We start from the raw sequence: 25,355 nt of genomic DNA, 5'->3' as shown, positions 1-25,355 counted from the left end.
CCATTTGGGGTAGGGGGATTTCTTCGGATGCTAAAAGAGCCATTCTATTTCGAGAGACACAAGAGTGTATGGAATAGTGTCTATTCTGGAGTGTCTGGAGTCTGGAGCCTGTGTGGAGAGAAGTGGACAGACAACGGTTCGGATGGGAATCTTTCATCTCGACTGTGTAGGAAGGAACTGCAGATGTTGGTTTGCACCGATGATAAGACACAAAATGCTGAAGTAACTCAGTGGGACAGGCAGCATCTCTGGAGAGAAGGAATAAGTGACGTTTCAGGTCGAGACACTTCTTCAGACCCATTCATTCTCTCCAGAGATGCTGCCAGTCCTGCTGAGTTACTCCAGTATTTTGTGTCTACCTTCATATTGACTGTTCCTTTCTGAGCTCTGCCATGAGTAAAGATTACCAGGTGGATAGAGGAAGATTTGAAGAACATGCTCAAATCCTCATTGAAGAAATGCATCATCCCCACTGGTTCCTGCAGATTTATGGCTCGTGACTATTCAAAGGGAAAAAAGAGTCAGGATGTTATTGTGAACCCTGGGGCCATGCATCAGGCACGCACACAGAAGCTGTGCATTAGAGGTGGAAGAACACCTCCCCTCCCCATACAAAGTCCCCACCTGTCAGGCAGGTCTAGCACCTCCATCTGTAGTGGAGAGCGCAGTTCACCCATTGATTTAACCAACATGCACAAAACCATAGAGGAAGCAAGTCATCCCCTAGCCCGAGGAATGGCCAGAGGAGAAGTATGTAGAGCTGTGCCAAAATAGATCAAATGGCTCAAGTTTGGGCATGATTGTGAACTTAATATTCCGGGTTTTAACATTTTTTAAAGACTGAGTCTCGTTTGTTTAATGGGAGGGTGAAAGGGGGGAGGTGGTACTTGTCAAGACCACAAAAGATCAATGGAATTTACTGTAAGACTTCACTTGATTATTTTTCTCTCCACGTCTCAGCAGCAGGCAATGAGATGGAGAGATTGGGGGGGGGGGGGGGGGGACGACGACGACAATGCAACGGAAGATAGCAGAGACCGACTGCTCCGAATTTACATCACTTTTAGATATCCTGAACATTGGAAAACATAACCAATAGGGTCCCGACCCCAAAAGTCAACCATTTCTTTATCTCCACAGATGCTCCTTGACCGGCTCAGTTCTTCCTGACGTTTGTTCCTAATGTCAACATAGTTTCATCGGGCTTAGTGAAAGTTAGAAACAAAGTAAATTAGACGTAGATGTTGCAGAGGGCTTAACCAAAGTAATAGCGTTACTGTTTTATCTTTAAATATCAATTATCTGCGCTGCCTCCTGCTGCTTGAAAAGGTATGGTGATTGATTATCTTATAATCCATCCATTACACTACTAACATATTCTAAGTATCTTGTCATTGTAAAGCGACCTGCTTTGTATTCAACTCTGGAGAGAAAATGTGCGTTCTTAAATGACTCATAATTGGTAACTGATTTTTAATTTGCAGATAAGTTCGTTCTACCTCACCGCAGCCGTGAACGTGTCCAAGAAATTACAGAGGAGGGCGCCATCAGTTGCAGGAATAAAACGTGGTGTTACTTGAAACACCGACTTTCTTGCAATAGCAAATATGGGGGGAATAATTCATCTTCCTTCCTAAAGGGAAGATTAAACAAGCGCGTTTCTTCCCGTTGTTTCGCGTGATTCCTAGTAGTCGGTGCCGTGGCAGAACAGGATGAGTGAGTGAGTGAATGAGTTAGTGAGTGAGTGAGTTAGTGAATGAGTGAGTTAGTGAGTGAGTTAGTGAATGAGTTAGTGAGTGAGTTAGTGAATGAGTGAGTTAGTGAATGAGTTAGTGAGTGAGTTAGTAAATGAGTGAGTTAGTGAATGAGTGAATGAGTTACTGAGTGAATGAATGAGTGAGTGAGTGACTGAGTGAGTGAGTTAGTGAATGAGTGAGTTAGTGAATGAGTTAGTGAGTGAGTGAATGAGTTAGTGAATGAGTGAGTGAGTTAGTGAATGAGTGAGTGAGTGGGTGAGTGACTGACTGAGTGAATGAGTAAATGAGTGAGTGAGTGAGTGAGGGAGCCGGGGCTCGGGTTTCAGCGGCACGTGATGCGGTGGAATCCCTGCCCGGCCCGACTCGCCGCCAACTTGACTGTGGGCTTTCACCACAACCCCAGAGCACTTCCATCTCCTCCTTCCTTCCTCCCTCCCTCTCTCTTACCCCCACCCCACCCCTCACCCCTCACCCCGCCTAGCTACAACCCACCTCAGGTGGCTTGCTCTCTCGCAGTGCAAACTCGTGCAATTGCTGGAAGGCAAAACCGCTTTCCTCGCAGCGACCCCTGATCTTTTGAAAGGCCACTTGAACAGTTGTTCTGGTCACTTAAAAAAAAAGATTGAGTTATCAAGACACGCACAGTTCACAATATGTTTATTTTCCTTCCTTGGTGACCAGGATAATTGCTTATTTGCGAAAGATTTCGCTTCTGAAGCGCAGGGAATGCCTTGCATGGGAATAATGGTCTTAAAGTAAGTTTCTGATTTGAGAACCAGCGTTGCCCTCCACACCCCACCCCTCCCCCAAATTGCACACATCCCCGCCTCCCTCTGTCCTTGCAGACTCTTCCTATCCCCTCGGCAGCTGGCCGGGGAGGCAAACCTCCGCCTGTACAGGAGATCTCTGCTTGCAACCAGCCACTCGGGGAGGACGTCCGACACCGCGCCGAGTCCTGCGCTGCCTGAACCGGTCGCTCCTGGTGCGGCTCAACTCCCGCCCACTCCACTACGTGCTGTGGGGAGAGAAAAAAACCAAACCCTGGATAGACCGGCACTCGCAGCCACATGTAAACATTTGGCTCCGACGCAACTTGCAAGTGCTCTCAAAAAGTCATTGATTTATTTCTGCGATCTCATCCCTGTCTCCGATGCGTTAACTTCAGCGGTCCGTGGATCTGTGGGATGTTTTCTGTTGGAGACGGCCGTCTGCCGGCTTTAGACTGAAACGAAAATAATATCAACCCAGAGAGGTTTTATTTTAACCGGATCACCATCATGAATGACTTGAGCCCTTGGGTTACTGCCACTGTGTTGATTGGGTTAGTCACCTTGCTACAGCAGACTGAAGGTTGGTACATGCAATATTCAAGTTTATTAAGTGCTGTAATTGACATTGTGTTTCCAGCAATTCTGTAGTCAAACTATTATTGATTGTGCACTTGGCGGGGATTTATGCTCAAGCAGGCATTGGATCATTTAGATTAATGTTAATTTTAGTAACCAGCCCAACAGTAACCAAGAGTAAAAATGAAAAGCAGGTAAGATCGTTTACTTCAACTGCAGTTGACGTGGGCGCGTTGGAAATCTTCTAAACACATCCTGAACGGCAAGAAAATCCTATTAATCACCTGTACAAATTAGTACACTTTTGAGAAATGGCAGTTTACAAGGAATATAAGAAGATAACTGCAGATGCTGGGACAAGGTTTACAAGGAACTCCGTTGCGCCTTCGTTTGATATCAATCATGAACGATTAGTATATTTATGTATTAGTAGATTAGTATTTTTATTTAAGCACCCATTAGATCTGGGGAGGAAAAGAGGGCAACATTTTACATCTATTCATTTATCTAGATGAATACCGAGATCGTCCAACTTGTGACACTGTTGCAGGTATTGGGGTCCTTGGACCACCCGACCCTCCAATTGATATTGACTTGTCGACTTGCATTTTGTTTGCATTCTTTCAGAATCAAATGGGCGAATTGTGGTCGCGGCTCATTCATAAATCGGCGGCCGGCTTTTTGTTGGCTTAAAAGGGCAATATTTCTCCTTAGGGCAAACTATTTATTCCTATGCATGGACACATTATATCACAAGAATTAGGAATACTTAAACTGTCTATTTGCCGTGTAATTTGCACAATGCCCGATGACCTGCAAAATCTGATACTAACTGGTGGGCCCCATTTTTTTGTTTTGCAAGGAACTTCTTGTTGGGTATTATTTTAAGCTTGTCTTCATGGTAAAAAAAAATCTGGTAAATAACATTTTGATGTGACTTGAAAAGGGCGATCAAAAAAACCCCCAATGCCACTGAAAGGAAACATGTCCTTTTTAAGAAATAACTTCTCATGCCTTGTGTGACAAACGTCCCTGGCCGCGGGGCACGGTCTGACCCGAGCGCACCTCTGACAACTCCGCTCACTGCAGAGCCAGCTTCGTTTAGTTGGTGGTTTACTTTAGTTTTCCAAGAGCGGCTGGTCTAATGCAGAAATTGTAATCATATTTTGCCATCTACTCCTGAGCTGTAACAGTTTTCTAACTTTAAGCCCTTCGCTTTACCTTTATTTGTGCTCCAATCAAAGGCGCCCACAACTTGCTCCCAACTCCACTGCAATTAGCAAGTGTGTTGCAATTGGTAAAATGGTAATGGGCGTTGCAGATCCATAGTAAAGTCTCTGGAAATGTCCACGTGGTTACACTAAATGAAATGAGCGATATTTTAAGCAAGGTGCATGAAATGTATAAAGTGTAAGAAGGAACTGCAGATGCTGGTTTAAACCGAAGATAGACACAAACAGCTGGAGTAACAGCGGGGCAGGCAGCATCTCTGGAGAGAAGGAATGGGTTACGTTTCAGATCGAGACCCTTCATGAAATGTATTCTTCTGATATTGGTTCATTGAAATTATTATTGTTCATAACTGTGGTAACTTTCAATGAATGGACATGGAGAGGGCGGAGGGGCGTTTCCTTTGTTTGGAAATCCATTCAATAGTTAGGAAATTTCAATATCGACGAGTTTTCAGTCGGTATAACTTGATTCTCCACAACAAACTCCCATCACTACCACGATTCCAATAAATATGTTCAAAAGTTATCCTATAGGTTAGTTTAAATAGACAAAAAATAAAATTTATGTCATGGAGGTTTATTAATATGTTTATGATGTTAGTTAGGATATACCACTCGTACAGTAAATTGAATTTATAGTTCAAAATAGTTAGTAGGCTGCACTAGTTTGAATGCTCAATCTTTATTTTTCCAGGCATCTTGTGATGTTTAATGTTTTGAGAATTAATACACAATGAAAATGGCCTCAGTGATTCTGGGCCATCTGAAACTGGCAACAGTAAGTTTACGGATGGAGCTATGATTTTAAATCTCAAATTTACTTTTTTGAAAGTTATTGTCAGGGCTGCCAATGAGTTGGCCAAATCTCTTTATGAACATGGAGAATGGAAATGATGTTATTGTACTATGAGGAATATTACGTAGAAACTGTCAGGCACACATTCCCATTTAATGATCTAAGATCACTTTTTCTTAGAGAAGGTGGTGATAAGCTGCCTTTTTGATCCGCTGCAGTCCTTGAGGTGTGGGAATATTCACACTACTGAGAGGAGAGAGTTTCAGGACTTTGAACCAGCAATGGTGAAGGAATGGTGATATATTTCCAAGTCAGTTTTTTTTTTGCTCGGAGGTCATGTTCTTATGCTTTTGCTCCTGCTGTCATTATTGGTAGTGATTATGGGTTCAGTAGGTGCTGCCTCAGGAATCTTGGTGAGTTGCTGTAGTGCGTCGGTGGTGGAGTGAGTAAGTACATGGTTGTGGATGGGTTGCATGTCAAGTTGGCTGCTATGTCCTGTATTGTGTCACACTGCTTGAATGCTGTGGTAGCTGCACTCATCCAGGTAAGTGTAGTGAAGTCCATCACACTCCTGACTTGAACTTGTAGACGGTGGACAGGCTTTGGGGAGTTTGGACGTCCGAAATGTCAAGAATCTATGTTGAGTAGTTTTAGAGATACAGTATGGAAATGGGCCCTTCAGCCCACTAAATCCATGTTGATCATTGATCACCTGTTCAGTGTTATCCCCTTTTGCATCCACGTCTTTCAGACTAGAGGCAATTTACAGAGGCCAATTAATCCACAAACCCACATGACCTTGTGAGGGGATGAAATTGGAGTACCTGGAGGAAACCTTCCAGGTCACAGGGAGCATCTGCAAACACTGCACAGTCAGTTGCAGAACAGTTCACTCCTGCCTGCAAACCATAGTGTTTCCACCTCTTTCCTACAGGTGGAACAGGACACATCCAGTGATTGAGACAGTGCAGTCTGGGGCATTGACCATAGGTATGACTGTCAGGTTGTTGCTTGATAAGTACATGAGGCAGCTCTCCAGACATTGGTAAAGAGGACTTTACATCGACAGGGCAGTTTTTTTGCCACGTGATTCCGTTTTGTGATTTTTCGAGAGGTTTATTGCTACTGAATGGCTTGCTTGGCCATTTCAGAGGGCAGTTGAGAGTCAACCAGGGGATCTCGTTATACATTGGCCAGACCAGATGTAGATGACAAAGTTCCTCCACCACCACTCGGACAGTAGTGATCCGGGTGGTGCCTTATAGCAATTGACCATGTTTTTTCACGTTCATTACACTCTTTAATTTCAGAATTCAAATTTAGCGCTATCTGCTGTGGTGGGATTCGAAACCAGGTCTCCAAGACTGTCCTGGATATCTTGGATATCTAGATTCCAGGATATCTAGGATGCCTTCTTTCCCTCTCCCTCCACAGTCAGTATGTATGTCAGTGGGTCATTGCTTGAACCCAACAGATCATCTGACACTCCTGCAGAAGTAAGAGATTGGTGCCCTGCTGAAGCTCGTGCCTTCTAAAAGGAGAAACTGAGGTTGACGAGATTTAACAAAAAACATTCTAATTTTGTCAAAGAACAAGGAAGTTATTGCTTTTATCTTGGTGAATATTTAATATTTAATCAACATTAAGAAAATAAGTTACTTAACTATTTTTGCTTTGCTACATGTGCACCTAGTGGTGTGAAGTTTGTGAGGAAGGGTGACTATACTTTTATGGGTGTAAAACTATGGGTGCAAAATGCTTTGGGACAGTAAATAGTTCTGAAAGGTGTTATGGAACTGAAAAACTATCTTTTGTTTAGAATGTTTTCAAAATTGTTTGAAGGAAAGCTGAATTCCGAATTCTTGAGGTTATATTTGTTTTGTGTTGAAACAGTCAAGTAGAGTGTATCATTATATTCACAAGTATGGTGAGACTCAGACAACACACAAAAAACCATGCGTCTTAAATAAATTATACATCACTTATAAATAAAATTCTGCGACGCAATAAATGAAAAAGATTGTGCAAAACATCATGCGCGCGCGTGCACACACACACACACACACACACACACACACACACACACACACACAGTCAGTCTGCATCATAACTCCATCTTTGCGGTTGAAAGTGTCAAGAGATTTAAAGCAATGAAAAAGAGTTAATCATTGTTAGAAATATTATCTTCCTTCAGATCATGTTTTTTAGATCACTTTAATTTTTGTAGGTAATCAATTGTATTCAATTGCTAGTTAAAAAAGGTCAATTCTCAGGGCTTTCATTTCTGACAGTTTATAAATGAGTGAAGGGGGAAAACAATGACATAGAAACATTAAAGCCAATTAAAATACAATTCTGTAATGTACACACACATGCATATAAGCACACGTGTTTTTTGTAATTCAAAGCAGTTGCATTGTAAAAATAGTAACGTTTTGAGGGAAGAGACGTTGAAAAGGATGTTGTTTCTGCTTATTATCGTTTGCCTGGGGTCAAACAGGTGGGAGTGATAGAAAGCAGAGGGTAACAGAGTGACAATGAAGCATGAGGGAAGCGAGGATAAAGGGCTTGTGTGGGATGTTTGGAAAAGAAGGTATGTGATGGCATTGGAAGTGACGGGTTTGCAAAAAAAAGAGATGAAAGGTTTTATATCTCCTTTCTGCTTGCATAGTCAAATTATTCACATTCTAGCTTTATTTTCCTCGAACTTGATCTTCATATTTTTCCTGGGTTGCATCTGCTAAATAAAAGGTATTGTTGCCCATGTCTATTTTACTGTAGTTATGAGGTTCAATTCCATTTTCTTCACGGGAAACTGGAGCTCAAGCACGTAGACAACTACATTTAGCCCTCCAACCAGGAATTTGCTTTTCTCTAGTGGGTCTTGTGATGTAGTTTTGACCTGCAGGCTAATGGGAAGAGATATTTACGGAATATTGCATCGTTGATCTATGATAATGGATTATAGTGAAAAATAATATTTTAACCAATAATATATAGTAACTATAATAATATATAGTAACCAATAATATATAGTAACTTTTAATACAGCTTTATTTTCTCTCAATTTCTAAATTTGAAAGACTACTTAAAATCATAAGTTGGTATTTTTGCTATGTCTATTATAAATTGCATATAACAAGGTTACAAATATTTCAACTTTAAATAATTTAGTATTGAATCTGAGTAGCATTTCTTCAAGGATTTTGTGATTAATCTTTAATGCCAGTACACAGTAATTTTCATACCAGTGCACTGTGCAATTATTGTCAAAATGTGTTTGAGGTCGGAACTAAAGTACACAGGTATTCATCTCCCAGAGTAAGTTTGCAGTTCAGACACAATTACCTCTGCATTCTGCATTTTTTCTTCTTGCATCCTTCTGCTTCTATGTTTCAGTAAATCATGCCATAGAACTTTGGATAAAAACGCAATGTGCTTGAGGAACTAAGCTGGTTAGGCAGTTTCTGTGGAGGGAGGGACAGTTGAGGTTCCATCAGTGTGAACAAGCGTTCTGACCTGGAATGTCACCAGTCCATTCCTTCCATAGATGCTGCCTGAGCCACTGAGCTCTTCAGCACTTTGTGTTTTGGGTTTTGCTCAAGGTCCCAGCATCTGCAGTTCCTTGTGTATCCACATTACTTTGAATGCTGGTGTAATCTAACTTCTCTCTACTACCTTATTCTGAGGTCCCTTACCTGCTTCAAGAAGGATCTGACATCCACCGTTATGAAGATCTGTGAGAGTTGGCTCATTAGCTCCAGCCTCCCAGCCAGCCCTGATCCACTGCAGTTTGCTTACTGTTGCAACAGGTCCACGGCAGACACTATCACCCTGGCCCTAAACCTAACTCTGGCAGGTTACACAATAATCTGAACTATTAGAGCTATAATGTTAAGATAAAGTCAAAGTCCTTCTAAATCATGGTCCTGTTCCAGCAGATGTGATGAACCCCATGACACTGGGAGATGTGCAGGGAGCTTTTCCCAAATACTTTTTAGTTTAGTTTATTATTGCCATGTATACCAAGGTACAGTGAAAAGCTTATTGTTATGTGCTATCCAGTCAGCGAAAAGACTATATATACATGATTACAATCGAGCCGTCCACAGTGTACACAGAATAAAGGGCATAATATTAGTGCACGATAAATTCCAATTAAAGATAGTTCAAAGGTCTCCAATGATGTAGATGGGAGGTTAGTCCCACCTTCTAGTTGGCGAAAGGACGGTTCATTTGTCTGATAACAGCTGGGAAGAAACTGTCCCTGAATCTGAAATTATACATTTTCTGTACCTCTTGCCTGATGGGAGAGGAGAGAAGAGGGGGTGAGACTCCTTAATTATGCTGGTGTCCTTGCCGAGGCAGCGTGAAGTGTCAATGGAAGGGAGGTTTGTTTGCGAGATGGTCTGGGCTATGTCCTCGACTCTTCAATTTCTGCACAGAACTTCCTCAACTTGTATTTAAATACTGATTACCCATTCATTATTTTACCTGCTTTAACAACCACCTTTTTTGAGTGAACCATTTATACTTTTTGATCGGTTGTCTTTTGTGTTAATTTATGTCCAACTGTATTCCTGTGAAGTGTCGTGCGGCATTTTACTTCCTTAAAAGAGCCTTCTAAATCAGTGTATGAATATAAGAGTTTTATAACTAAATTTGTTTTAACTGGCCATCTATACTCTGTGTACTCCGAAGAGTGATGGGTAACTAGAAATGGCATCTGACTTCAACCTCTCTCTGTGATAGGTTACTGAGACCAGTGGGTGTCTATTAAATCACCTGGCTGAGATTGTGTCAGTGGTTGAGCAGTCACACTTTGAAAAGGAGGGTATTTTCAGTCAGTTCTCTTCGCATTTAATACATCAGTAAAATGGGAGAAGGGGAAGGAGGCACCAATCTCTGATATCCATATTAGTGAGGCAAAATTAGAATTAAGCTCATTTATCGGTTGTTATTAAAACAAATTTCAACGATCTGACTGTTTTCATTCCCTAGGTGTGTGCGTTCATCAGGGTTCACTTTATGCGGTAAGTCAAATCTTTATCATCTATTTTCATAGAGTTGCATTCATTATATTTGCATGTGACTAGCATTGATAAAACATAGAAGACATATGAGGGTTTGATGTAATAGCACTGAAAATATTTCTGGCATCAAGGTATAGATTTCAATTTACAAAACTCAAAAGATGTGGGAAAGATTATAATTAAAAGTACTGTAATTAATGTAACCATGACTTGTGTTTTCTTATGGCTATCTATGAAAAATGCATCTAAATATGTGCTCTACAGGAGTACTGCATTTCTACATTCCATGCTGAACGTTGAGTACGGTTAACCACCACTAGGTGTGAAATGAAATCAATTATTGCTCTAAAAATTATTTTCTAATTGCATAATCAGTTGGAGAAGAGAGAAGGTTTTACTTTAATTTAAAATGAAGTGGCTTTCCACTCACCATTCTTGCATATTGGAGAACTTTTCCATTTAAATGAGATGTTTTAATCCTCCAATAAGTTAGCTTGAAGTAAATAGTGTAATACTATAGCTAAGGTAGACACAAAATGCTGGAGTAACTCAGCGGGACAGGCAGCATCTCTGGAGAGAAGGAATGGGTGACGTTTCGGGTCGAGGCCCTTCAAGGGTCTGTTCCAGATCCTGCCTGACCCGCTGAGTTACTCCAGCATTTCGTGTCTACCTTCGATTTAAACCAGCATCTGCAATTCTTTCCTACCCAGGACAGAAAGGTCAGATTGGGAATGGGAGGGGGAGTTAAAGTGCTGAGCAATCGGGAGATCAGGTAGGTTAAGGTGGACTGAGCGGCGGTGTTCAGCGAAACGATTGCCGAGCTTGCCCTTGGTCTCGCCGATGTACAGAGTTGACATCTGGAACAGTCTGCATTCTACCGCTGCACCATAGAGAGCATCCTAACACATGGCATCCCTGTGTGGTACCTCAGCTGCACGGAGGCAGAAAGGAAAGCTCTTCAGCGGGTAGTCCATAGAGCTCAGAGGACCATCGGAACGCAGCTACCAGCCTTGGAGGGCATCTACAACACATGATGCCTCAGAAAAGCCACCAGCATCCACAAAGATTCTTCACACCCCTGCAACAGTCTGTTCAAACTCCTTCCATCGGGCAGACGATACAAGGCCTTCTACGCCCGCACCTCCAGACTCAGGAACAGCTTCATCTCCAGGGCCATAGCTGCTATGAACCGGTCCTGCTGAGCCAGATGGTCACAACGCACAGTGATCCGGCACAGATCTACTTGCACTTTATTCTGTCTTAATTTATTTCTTTGGGTTGTTGTTGTTTAAATTAATACTGACTAGCTAATTAAATTATTGCATCGTATGGGAGGCGCATTCCCAATCTCGTTGTACCCCTGTACAATGACAATAAAGATATATTGTATTGTATTGTGGGGTCGGAAAGAACTGCAGATGCTGGTTTAAATCGAAGATAGACACAAAATGCTGGAGTAACTCAGCGGGACAGGCAGCATCTGGAACAGCAGATACAGTAGATGAGGTTGTAATAGCTAAACACTCTTTTAAGATTCATGTTGTCAAATATGTTCTACCAATGGAATTCTTTAAAAAAAAATCAGTTGGTTGATTTATCGAATTGCAGGCCTTGTGTTTAATTTCTTTGAGCAGCTACATTTATGCAAAAAAAACAATATTCTATTATGCTGTTAACTAGAGTTAGATTAAGAATAATACTTAATTGCACAGACTTGCCCCTTCACCATTTTGTTAACAATGGAAACACTCGTCAAGGAATGATGACTATTGCATGAAGATGAAGATTTCTTTGAATTTTATGATATCGTGTACTGTTAATGATTTGGGCTTCAATATGGGCACAATCAGAGCATTACATGTTACTGAAATGTCTGCAATGTTCAAAATTTGATTTGTAGAATATTTGGATTTATTACACAGGTTCACTGATTTCACTGAAAAGTTGCGCTGATCACAATTGAAAATCAGAGAAATTGAAAAAAATAATAATTAAGAGCAAAGAGGAAGTGACACAATATTAGCAATAAAAAAACAAGTAAAGATAGTCAAGGGTTAATGTTTGTGGCGATAGAGATAAAGGTGAGAAATTATTCTAAAATTATCAAATGTGGCTTAGACCACACTTGGAGTATTGTGCATATATGTACTTCTGGTGGATACATTTTCTCCTCTGGGGAGGGTACTGAAACATTTAAAATGATGGTGTAAGAAATATGTTTTTAGGAAAGGATAAACAGATAGCATCTCTTTGCTCCTATATTGGCAAGTGATCCTCTGGAGCTATTTCCAATTATATCATATAGACATAGAAAAGGATAAACTGGAAATAAAAAGAAACAATGAAATAGAGAATTCAAAAACTTTGAAAATAGAGATTGCCCATGGAGTAATTGAGGCAAATAGCACTGATATCTTTCAGGCAAAGCTGAATGACTATCTGAAGGAAAACTGATAGTGTCAACGATGAGGCAAAAATAGGGACTATTAGTGCAAATGTTAAATTTTACTTAGTTAAGTATGGCCAAATTAGGATTAGCATCGACTTCCTAAACAAGTCCCATTATACTCATCTAATTGGATTTTAATGAAAGATCATGGACAGTTGAAGATATTGTATACGATACCACTTACAATGATTTCTAGAAAGCTGTTGCTAAAATAATGCATGAGCGATGATTGCCAAACTGGGTGAAGAGAATTATGGTGAAGAGATACTTGTTTTCTAACTTCAGTGGAATCGATACTCCAGCTCAAATTTATTATCTATAAATAAATCAAATTGGGGCATAAGGAGTACGATTTCAAAATTTGTAGATGAAATGCAATTTGGGAAAGTGGTAATTAGAGAGCAGTTTAATCATGAATCGGAAGGGGAGGGATAGATTGGTTAAAGTGGGCAGACAGATGGCAGCTGCAGGTTAGTGTCGGGTTATTGGAATCATACAGCATGGAAAAATGCCCTTTGCCCCAACTTGCCCATGCCGAACAACATGCCACATCTACACTAGTTCCACCTGCCTGTGTTTAGCCCATATCCTTCCTATCCTATCCATGTACCCATCCAAATGTTATTTGTATGTTGTGATAGTACCTGCCTCAGCTACTTCATCTGACGGCTCGTTCCAGATTCCTACAAGCTTTTGTGTGGGGGAAAGAAAAGTTGCCACTTGGGTTCCTATTAAATCTTTCCCACCTCACTCCAAGGAATAATGTCCTAGCCTTCTAAACCTTCTTCTCAGGCCCTCGAGTCCTGGCAACATGCTCGTAAATCTTCTCTGCACCCTTTCGCAGCTTAACAACATCGTACTGGAGAAGCAGTAAAATTTAACAGGCATAATGTCAGGCATACAGATCCATGTGCTGGCAACCGAGGAACTGTTAAGTATGTTTGGCTTTGTAAATATGCACATTAATAGTTTAATGCCTCATTAAATAATCAACTAAATCATTTTGTATGAATGTGTTTCTGCCTTAGATTTAATGTTAGCCCACGATAGTAATGAGGATGTGTTTTTTTAGATGAAAGTGCCTGTTTGGATGAAAATCAGCAAAACATTCACACTATTTCTGACACTATTGTGTAGCTTCTGTCTTCATCCTTTTAATCGTACAGAAATATTTTCAAAATTATCTTAATCTGTAGAAGTATTTATGGACTCTGGATTACAGGGATTAAGATGTATCATTCGAATTAAGACAAATTACCTTTATTTTGATTCCATATTAAACACAATTTTTGCTGTTGGAACCTATTTCTTTGCATTAAACTGCTACCAGGCCAGAATCAACTGAGTGTGAATACCACTGACGGCACACTATGTTACTATATCACAGCGGTGAACTGTTATTTTTCTCATGTTTGTTCACATATAGATATTGACATAATAATCCTTCACAGCATTGTTGAAGTCCCTTTTTCTGTCAATCATTGACTTCAAAGTATTGTATTGATGAATTTCCTTATTGTGTGATTTACCAGAAGTAATTTTACTTACCAAAAAAACAAGAAAACATGATAGGTTTTGCAGTCAAGAAAACAAATTATTCTTCAACCATTAAAGCCAAACCTTGGGAGAATAAAATGGATTGGGCACCGTTTTGAAAGCTTTTGAGTATAAAAGGCATTTTGTGCAGTCGAATTTGCAGATTTTCATGGTATACTTCAGCAGTAAACAAAATATCTCTCCTATATAACAATATTAGAAAAATCCTCAACCTTTTTGGTTTGCATCATAAGGAATAGTAGAATTAGATCATTCGACCCATCAAGTCTACTCTGCCATTCAATCATGGCTGATCTATTTCTCCCTCCTAACCCCATTCTCCTGCCTTCTCCCCATAACCTCTGAAACCCATCTATCTCAATCACTCAAGTTCTATGGAAAATAAAGGGGAGTTAAAATAAATAAATGGGGTAAAAAGAGGATATGAGAATTGTTAAAGGCGGAGTCAAAGGAACAGATGTGGACGAAAAGTGATTTTCTTGAATGAGGTACAGAATTATTAGTTTGCATTTGTCTTTGTCAGAAAGAGGATGCTATCAATAAAGCAATAGAGGAGACGGTAGCAATGGTGGATAGAATAAAAATAAAGAAGATACACTTAAAAAGATGGGCGATCCTCAGATTAGAGAAGTGGCATGGTCCAGATTTGGTGTATTCCATGTTGTTGGGAGGAAACCAAAGCGAGGACTTACAAACTATAAAAGCAGCAATTGCAGGCCGGTCAGTTTTTATTCATATGCGGGATGGATGTTTATCATCCATCTCCGGTTACTCCTGAAGTGAGGAGGCTCTTAAAGGAAAGCCACATTTTGTGGGTACAGAGTTGCTTTTCAGTCAGATGGAGGACAGATTTATTTCACTGAAGAGCAATAGTGAAACAGCTGCGATTTTAAGGTAATCCTGCACTTTGATGTTTGCCATTACTGAGATTTATTTTTTTCTTTAAATTTCTGGTTTTGTTTAATTACATAATATATTCACCAGCTGCCATTGTGGGATTTGAATTCACATTCTTTGGCCGATAGTCTAGAACTCTGAATACTACCTGATTAACATAACTATGCTCCTGGATAGGGTATAGAACTTTTACAAACACTGATCACAGACAAAGTTATGTAGCATTTAGGAAAATAAAGCAAATGGGCTTATTTATAAAGCAGTGATTTCTTGAAAATAAATACTGTTTCACCTTGCTTTGCTTTACTTGCCAATAATTGCAAATTGGTGTGATCTAAAATTCTACTTTTTTAGTTCAATCCTGGATCGTTCACTAACATTTTTTATCATCCGATACAAAATCTAGTTCAACCTCTCGGATGCCTGATGAAAGCTTATAATTGACCTTTGCTGCTCAATATTCTGAGTTTCACCTGTGTGAAGCTTACATTGATTGTTTGCAGACTTGACTCGCAAGGGGAAATTGGCTATGATTTCTACTTGTACGAATAAGGCTTGTGCATAACTGATTTGAATAGCCTTCCAACCATTATCAAGTTTTACAGACAATTATAAAAGAGATCCTGCAGGGTTAACATAAAAATGTAACCCATCAAGAGGCTAATTCTCCCAAAAGCAAAAAGAAGATTTGTTATCCTATTGCATAAGTATCAGAACATTTAAGTGTTCTTGGATTGCCAATGGAATACACAAAGCTATGGGGCCAGTCTTTTACCGAGATGTGGAAAGGTGATGTCATAGAGGTATCCCACCAGGTCCTGAGTAATTGAGTAGAGTCTGAAGAAGGGTCTCGACTCGAAACGTCACCCATTCCTTCTCTCCAGAGATGCTGCATGTCCCGCTGAGTTACTCCAGCTTTTTGTGTCTATGCTGAATAATTGACATAGTTAACCAATGCCCAGATGTATGAATTGAATGGTAACAGATTGAAAAATATTATTCTTGAATATTTAACCATTATTGGTAATCTTCATTTTCTAAATTAATTATGTTTGGAATCATGTTTCCAGTAAGGCCTGAGAAACACTGTGCCTCTTTTGCAAGCTAGAATTTATGAAATGAAATGAATATTAAAGTGTGCCCAATTTGTTGTGTGCTGACAATCTTGCACACCCTGAATAAATCTGTAAAAATAAAAATTATTCTCTCCCATATTGTTTTCTGACTTTGGCTGATGTTATAATTTAAATTGACAGAATATAGGTTAAAAATTAACAGCATGATTTAGAACTGAACATTTTAATAGTATTTTACCATAAACTACAGATTGAATGTTAAACTAACAATCTGATAAATATCAGTATGACTCGGTTTCGCCTGTTTGGTGTCTGGCTTGACTGTTTCAAGTTTTCAAGGTCAGTTTATTGTCACATGTACCAATTAAGGACTGTTGCAATTGCTGTATCTAATTTAATATAATTAGAAATAGTACTTTGAGTTAATGGGCTGTAGACTTATGGACAACTGCAAGTTCAAATGAAAAATTGGTAAAAGTCCCACACTTTGTGAACTGAACTAGGATCTCTCATCAGTGCTGGTGCTAATTTTTAGCACATAAGTATTTGCCATTTCTCCAGAGTGCTTTCTGCATGCCATTAGCTTTCAAATGCTAATTGCCTGTGACTAATGCTCAAAATTGAAATATGGATGTTTTGGTTCTTTTCCAAATAATGGTTCAAGTTTTGTCTGGAGGATCAGTGCACTGACTCCAAGAGACTTTCAACATCTTCCACTTGAAGTCCACAATGTTATTTTTTGATTTAAATAATTTTAGCAGGTACTGTATTACAAACCCCCTTTGTTCCATGGGAAAAATCTGAAGGCTTCTGCCTACAAGATTGTTCGTTTGTGTTCATTTACATTTTATTTAGCAGAGTTCAGTTATCAATCTGGAAATGCATGTTAATTTGGCAGTATATGATGGGACAACGTGGAATTGTTTTCCCAAGAAACTGCCTCTAAAATATTCCATACTCCACAACGCATAAAGCAGTGAAGGCTCATTCCTTTGTTTGTTCTGCAATGGATGAGTTGTGGTCTGGGTTATAAAATGGGGGAGAGGGAGAGGACCTGAGGTAAGGGAGGGATGTGGGGAAGGATGGGATAGGGGTGGAATATCAATTGATATGTGTTTTGGTTGGTTCTTGAATGGTGGTGGGTTTCAAGAATCTATATTACTTGGTGGAGATCAGGAATGTGAGTTGGTTGGGCAATGAGTCATGGTTGTGAGGGTGAAGGTTGGACTCACAGTTGTGGCAGGGCTTGTTAATGAGGAGAAGGGGGGCACTTACGTTTGTTGTCCACTAGGACATAGATGGCTTATGATGAGGGTTATGAAGAATTGTTGGGGGAAAAAAGCTAGTTAGGACATTCATAGGACTTTGAACAACCTACCTGAAGGGTCTTCCTTTTGCAGAACTTTATTGCATGCATCCTGTGTAAGCAGATCTCCTTGAACAAACAATGAAGTGGGCCTCCTGGGTTAAAAGAACCTGCACACATAATGCAAAATCATGAAATGGCATGTTCTATGTTATCACTGCACATATCTGGATGCTTTGGGGAAGCACATAACGTGGGTGGAAGACCGAGAAGGAAATGTTAACAAAATGTTCATTTTATTTTTCATAAAGGTTGAGCTCTAAAGTAGAATTTCTATCCAATTACCTTTTTAAGGAGCATTGGCTCACTAAATCACATTTTCATAAAGGAAGGCTTTGGTCTCCCTTATTTAATGCGTTTCAAATTACAACTGACAAATACAAGTGCTTTCTTGATTTTAAGATTTCTAATAGTTAAGATGATTACCAGCTTGAGACCTATTAACTACAGGTTATGAACATTTCATTGTAACATTCTCTACATATTTGGCACTTCACCTCAGCGTTTTCTTAGCTGCAATAGAACAAATATTTGCCAAAAATATCCCTTTTTATGTAGTTACTGTGCTTTTGCACATTGAAAGGCATGATTAACTAAATAATCTGGCACCTAGTTATACATTGGGAAATTGATAATCAGGATAGAGGATAGAATGGTACAACTTTGTTTTTCGGAAAGTACGATTAGCACAGACCTGGCCCAAGTGTTCCATTGTACATCAAAGGAACAAAAATGATTGTGACAGATGTTTACACCTGGTACCTGACCCTAATGCTATATGTGGGAGGAAGTTTTGCTTTAACTGGGGTGTGACTGCTAGACTGCTCTCATAAAATGCGAGAGTGTGCATAACATTATACTTTGTTCAGGCATGAAATTACAGTAATTGTGTGTGAGAATGTTCTCAGCTATTCAGAGGAACAGTGACTTTGGTTCAGAATCTTAGTGCAGGTTTGGATTTTTACTCATTCTTTTAATTATTGAACCAAAATGTATTTTATACTTGAACCTCTATCTCCCTCACCTATTTTCAGATGCTACATGAAAATCTACATATTCGGACCAAATGGTCTACTCCTGTTCCTATTTTTAATAAATCATCATTTGATCATTTTGTATTTTTCAATATATGCTAGTACAGTAAACCCATGTTATAATGGACCATATGGTGGAGGGAAATTATGTCTATTATTGCCGATTGCCCACTATAACCAATTAAGGTGTTATCATTGTATGTAGTTGAAACAAAGAACTGCAGATTATAGTTAATGCACAGAAGAGACACACAGTGTTGGAGTAACTCAGCCTGTTAGGCAGCATTTCTGGAGAACATGGATGAGGTTGGAACCCTTCAGACTGGTTCAGTCTGTTGAGTTATTCCAGCACTTTATGTCGTTTCATCTTGAAACTAGGCGATGATGCCGCTGGTCTGCACCAGTGGGCCCTCCTTCATCGGGTCACACGGCTGTTGCAGCTCACGTAGTAGCCCCTGGGAACAGCACTTTCTTCAGTCCACCGCTGCTGACTAAACTCGGTCAAAGTGGAACTCCTTCCCCTCTCTCCTGCTGCCGCTTTCAAGGTAGATATGTCCGCGACACCAGAGGAGGGGGAGATGACGGTGGGGGAAGAGGACGACTAGACAGAGTGACGGGTCAAGGAGGTGGCAGCAGAGGCCGAATGGACAAAGCAAAGGAAGAAGCAGTAGCTGGTGATAGGGAGGGAGCCCCATGGTGATCGAACGCGTTCTGTCAGTGGCAGCGGCCTGAAGAAAGCACTGTCTGCAGGGGCTACAACGTGAGCCGCAACAACAGCCGCTTCAAATGTACCGTGCCAGGTCTCTGTTGAGCAACCCAACCAGAACCATCCTCTGCTCCCTTTGTGACACCCCGCAAGTTTATATTCATCAGGTGCTAATCCAGTTTCCTTTTGAAATCTCCGTTCTTCCACCTTTGTCCACAGCGAATACCAGGTCATTATCTTGCAGTGTATTTTACAAAGAGTCTTTCTCGCATCCTGACTGTACTTCTTGCTCTGAACCTTAAATTTGTCTTGTCTGGACCACAAATCACAAGAGAATGAGAACAGGTTTTGAAGACAAAAGGTTTTCCTTGTTGATCTTGTCTATTTTTCATGATCTTACACATGTCTATCAAATCTCTCTTTCCCCTTTGATCGAGGAGGCCAACTCCAGCTGCTCCTGTGTACACTTGTAGCTGAAACCCCTCATCTCTAAATGTGTTCTTGTGAACCTCCTGTGCATCCTCATGAACCTTTGCACCCTCTCTCAAGTGTGGTGACCAGAACTACAGCTGTGGCGTTGCTGATCGGAAAGGGGAAGTGAAAAATGGTAGAAATAGACTTCTCCCAATGGGACTGATGCTCGGACATCTGCTAGCCATTAAAAGATCTGACTCATTTGAACATTTTGACCATAAATAAGTATGAATTCAGAAAATAGAAACAGGAGTTGGTCACATGGCCCTCGCCAATCCTACCACACCATTTAATACGGACTGGTACTTAACCTTGCTTACTTTCTCTCCAGAGAACCTTGAATGTGGAGGGGTTGTTTCCACTAGTGGGAAAGTCTAGGACTAGAAGTCATAGCCTCAGAATTAATGAACATTCCTTTGGAAGGAGATTAGGAGGAATTTCTTTTGTCAGAGGGTGGTGAATCTATGGAATTCTTTGCCACAGAAGGCTGTGGAGGCCGTCAATAGATTTTTAAGGCAGAGATAGATAAAATTCTTGATTCGTATGGGTGTCAGGGGTTAGGGGAGAAGGCAGGAGAATGGGGTTAAGAGGGAGAGATAGGTCAGTCGTGGTTGAATGGCAGAGCAGACTTGATGGGCCTAATGGACTAATTCTGCTCCTGTCACCTGTGACCTTATGAATGTCCTCTGTTTAAGCATAGCATATTCAAGATTGGAATATCCTTCAATTGATGTTCACATACATTGCCCTGGTATAAAAGATTCTAAATATTTATCACCCTTTGATTTCCCTTATATCTGTCTTAAATAGCTGACCCTTTATCTTCAGAATTAGCTCAGTATTAGCCAACCTGAGGAAGCAGCTTCCTGGCACCTTTTCAGAATTCTGTGCAGTTCCATGTTACTGTCTCTCATTTTTCTCAACCCCATTGACAGTAGATCTGTTTTCATAAGACAAACCGAGAAACCATTTACTGAATCAAAACAGCACTGACAGCAAAGCAATTACTCTACAAATCCATGCATAAGCCACACTGGATATACGTTGCTCTTCAATTTTGGACACTTTGGTTTTAGAAAAACATAATTCTTGGTTTGAAAGTATATCTAATTTTTTCTCCTTGTATGCCTTCGGTGTAGGCAGGTATATGGCATGAATATAGGTATGATTTGGTCCAGCGAAAAATTTATTAGAAAAACAGAACATGTTGAAAATGAGAAATAATTGATATTTTGTAACTTCATTAGCAAGTAGTGTTTTGAAGAATAAAGTCGAACTGTTGAAGTCTAATGTTAGATGACCATACTACAGTTGAACCTGTATGTCACCACACTGTCGTTTCAATCCCTTTAAAAAAATTCCTCCTTGAATCAGAGCTGCACAGTACTTCTGGTGTGATCACAACAAAGCCTGCAGAAGTGCTGTCAGACTTCTTTAGTTTTGTAGTCCAACCCCTTGTCACCAGAGAATTTACCCTCCTGAGTGCTTGCTGTTATTTTACTACATGTCGAATCTACAATCTCTCCTCTTCACGGTCTCCTGGAGCTCTCAGGACCAGAAATATTTTATCAGATAAAAGCTTTGGATTCCTGTAATTACTCAACTGAGCAATGTCTTGATTTATCAATGAACTTTGTCAGGGTTAAGAACTCGTAAATATATTTCTAATCACACAATGGACACTAGTTGTATGAAGAGTAAACAGACTTTACAAGCTCTATTAGTTAATTCAGGTTTTATTCATATTCCTGCAATGATTCTAACATTTTACTCAAGTTCTGGATTTAAAACCTATCCAGTCGATTAAAGAACATGAGGCAGAACCATTATTCAATTTAGGTAGGATAAATTCTGTCTTCTGTTTTAATGGAAACTGCTAAATGTAGCTAAAGAATTATTTTCTTAAAGGATTAGTTTACAGGAGTTCAGTATAGCCATGAAATCTGAAAATAATGTTCTCTGGCTATTTTAAGACACTGATATTAAAAACTGATGACAGTGGCCTCACTTGCCAGAGACCTGGGTTCGATCCTGACTACAGGTGTGGTCTGTACGGAGTTTGCATGTTCTCCCTACTACTGAGTGTGTTTTCTCCGGTTTCCTCCCACATCCCAAAGACGTGCAGGTTTGTAGGTTAATTGAGCTCTGTAAATTGTCCCTAGTGTTCAGGAGAGAACTAGTGTGATTGCGGTTGGCACGGACTCAATGGGTCAAAGGGCATTTCATCTTGGCAAAAGACAATGGTATGCAGTATCACTAAACTAAACTAAATCAGTGGGCTCTGGTCTATATTAAAAACAAGGCAGTGAGATACCCTGCTTTTTCTCAGAAATACTGTCTGACAAGTGTTTTCAATATATTCTGCCTTTGTAATGAAACTATTTATTGGAATAATTTGTATGTGTTCCTATATCACCAGTTAAGTTACTTGATTCCATTGGCGAAGGGACACTGATGTAAAAGTTAACTCCGTTTCTCTGCTTTCAGAGCTGACTTGATTTGCTGATATTTCCTTTGTAGCATCTTCTGTTTTATTCAGATTTACAGCATCGACAGAATTTTTTATTTTCACATAACTATCAAAGTTTGCTTTGACATTTTCAGTCAAAGTAAGATCATTCCACACAGAACAATAAGAGATGTATAGGCCAAAGTCACAGTTTAATTTCATTCACACCTGCGATCACGGCAACAAGCAAAATAAGGGTTGGTCTCTCCAATCAAGGCATCAAACTTCAATTTGTTACAAACTGTACTTCGTATTAATGTAGATTCTTGGCCAGAAAGGCAGGAGCAGTTATCAAAGCTAAATGTATTAGTTCGAAGATGGAAAGTAAATTCCTATGTTCAGACAAGCTTATCGTTTAGACAGATGCTGAGTGGCACTCAATATAGATGCAAATATGGTCAGGGATAAATTCTTTCTCCCTCTTGCCTGGCACAAGTACCAAAAGTAATTTAAGAAGTGAAAGGGCGAGGGCAGAGTGTTAGTGGGGAGGCCTTCCAGGAATTGAGTCGATTTTGTTACAAAGTAAATTCAAGGGCTGACAGGCAGACAGCCTTTGTGTAAGTGAAATAAAATAATGAAATTGTAAGCATATAACTCTCATTTTCCAGCCCACGAATGGAATACAAATTTGGAACATCGGCCCTCCATTGTTATTATGGAACATCGGCCCTCCATTGTTATTATGAAACATCTGCATGAAGAGTAAAGCCCAACATTGTACCGAGTCTCATAACTTATATAAGTACCTTCTGTCTTTGCAATCTGAGCATTTCAGTGTTGCACACAAGCATTTCCAATCACCTCCCCAAGTGAGGAGTAATGGGTAGTTGCAGCACTCATGTGCTTTCATGCTCACTGAAGTTTAGATTGAAATTGATGAAACTGGCAAGAAGCTTTTAGCTTTTGAAGGATGTGATGCTTTTCAACTCAACACACTGGAGTTGAATCATGGTTTCAAAAGTGCAAAGCTAGAGCTTTAATGTACTTCACCTTGTACACTAGAGCCCATGCGCTGCTTTATTTGCAATAACTGATGAAAGAAATCAGCAGGATGCTGCATCTTTTAATTAAATTGGTATTTGTAGCTCCAGTATGAGCCTAATTATTTGTAAGATTCTAACATAGTATTTTATTATTGGAGCCCAAGTAACATGAAGCTGTCCAAGCAGTACCCTACATACTCTGTCTTGAGCAGTTGGGTAATTTACTGGCATAATACCATTGTCTAATCACAGGAAAAGTAATGTTAACCAACTGGCCATTATTGATGTCACTTGTTAAATATTTAGATCTTGGTTTATTGCCATTCTTCATGTAGGAGGCTACAGACACGTTGGTCCTTCCCAGTTAACTGGGGGATAGTTTGGAGATAAGTGGTCTTGTCTGTCTTCACTTTCTTTCAGCCGGAAGATGATGTGACATCTTCAACTGCAGTATAAAATGGATGGCATTTGATCTGCTGGCAATTGTACATTCTTTTCCAGTTTTCCTTTATGTTGAAGCTGGTGGTAAATAGTTGCGATGAGAATCCTTTCCCACCCAGTCTTCATTCTATTGAAAGTGTAGAGACAATCCAAACATTGAATGGGAATGAATACAAAATGGGTGATCTTGCTTCTGTACCTGTTCTACTCCTTCACCTCAGTAGAACTGAAAAAAGAGCAGAGGGCACCATTGTCTTTGGCTGTGATACTGTCCACTTCATCGAGCCAAACAAGTCAACTTTCACTACCCTCATTTATTTCTTTAGTCAAATTATTTTTATTTCCTGGAGTTCTTGTGCAAGAGTTCTTACTACATGGTATTACATTAGAAAAATTGTGTTTTGACATTAAGTATTCACTCAATTCCAATTTTAGTTTGTTCCAGAAAGCTACAAAATGAACAGCATGCCCGTTCAACTTTGACACACCATTAGTAATATATTTTAGTTGTGTTGAGCACTTACAACAGATTGTCATGGCAGCTGTTTCTGTGCAGCATTCCTGCACTGAGGCATTTCTGCCTACAGCTGTTAAATTGATCACTAGGACTAAATTTAAGACAAAAGCCTCATTAACTGCTTCCTGGAATAGGACTTCTCAGATTTGGAAAGGGAAAGTGATGGTTCAATAACAAAAGATTGTGGGGTTATATTTTTCTCGGTTGTCCAATAATAAGGTTTCCTACGAGCGGCTAACTCCCCATTTATCTTAAATGTGTTACAAAGTGAAGTAATTGATTAATATTGCCAGCAGTAATTCTTGCCCTTTGATCCAGCACCAGAATACCTATTTAAAGAAATAATGGAGTTTTCTATTTTTTTTAAAACCCAGATAAATCAAATAACCTTTCCAAGATTGTAAATCCATACAATGGTCAGTAACCTATATACTAAAATTCTCGTTTGTTTGAACCTGAACTACAGCCAAAACAGTACACGATAGCACGCGCGACAATTTTAGGCCCACCTTACTCACCGTCGTTCCTTTGGTGCTAATGGAAGAAGTTTCATTGAAATCTGTGTTATATTTTTAAAGTTATTCACATTTTAAAGTTTAAATCTATCTCTGAGGGAGGGATGGAAGGGGAGGGGGGGTTGAGGGGGGGGAAGGGGGAGGGGAAGAGGGAGGGGGGAGGGGGGAAGGAGACGGTGCTGCATCAATGGAGGAGAGGTTTGGGCCCAATGGGTCCATTTTGTCTAGTCTCTGTTAAATATGGAGCTCACTTGGGCAGCAAACAACTATTTTGTTGATGATCATGCCCCTTGTATACTTATGAATTTTTCAAAGTATTCTGTTTGGAAGTATGTTATTATTTTATTACATAATGTCTACTACTTTTATTAGCATTGCCTTTCTTGCCATATGCTAGCAAATATTTATCTATGGTAACAGCTCATCCTGCTGCAGCTGCTGCTTTACAACTACAGTGCCCTCCATAATGTTTGGGACAAAGACCCATCATTTATTTATTTGCCTCCAAACTCCACAACTTGAGATTTATAATACAAAAAAATCACTTGGTTAAAGTGCACATTGTCAGATTTTAATAAAGGCCATTTTTATACATTTAGGTTTCACCATGTAGAAATTGCAGATGTGTTTATACATAGTCCACCCATTTATTTATTCGTGTCATCAC

At 39.8% G+C, this 25,355-nt stretch overlaps 1 protein-coding gene across 5 annotated transcripts in view; it reads left to right on the top strand.

The window, feature by feature from the left end:
• Positions 1 to 2,549: 2,549 nt before the first annotated feature.
• Positions 2,550 to 25,355, top strand: part of fras1 (Fraser extracellular matrix complex subunit 1) — a 427,133-nt gene continuing 404,327 nt past the window's right edge. For all 5 annotated transcript variants that reach the window (XM_078402250.1, XM_078402222.1, XM_078402240.1 and 2 more), the window contains exons 1-2: positions 2,550 to 3,107; positions 10,133 to 10,164. In XM_078402250.1, the coding sequence (XP_078258376.1) occupies positions 3,035 to 3,107; positions 10,133 to 10,164 (105 nt within the window). In that variant the 5' untranslated portion in view covers positions 2,550 to 3,034. The remainder of the gene's footprint in view (positions 3,108 to 10,132; positions 10,165 to 25,355) is intronic.

The sequence above is a fragment of the Rhinoraja longicauda genome, chromosome 1 (genome assembly GCF_053455715.1).
Source record: "Rhinoraja longicauda isolate Sanriku21f chromosome 1, sRhiLon1.1, whole genome shotgun sequence".
In the NCBI taxonomy this organism is placed as follows: Eukaryota; Metazoa; Chordata; class Chondrichthyes; order Rajiformes; family Arhynchobatidae; genus Rhinoraja; species Rhinoraja longicauda.
This window is presented reverse-complemented; position numbering and strand designations above follow the sequence as displayed.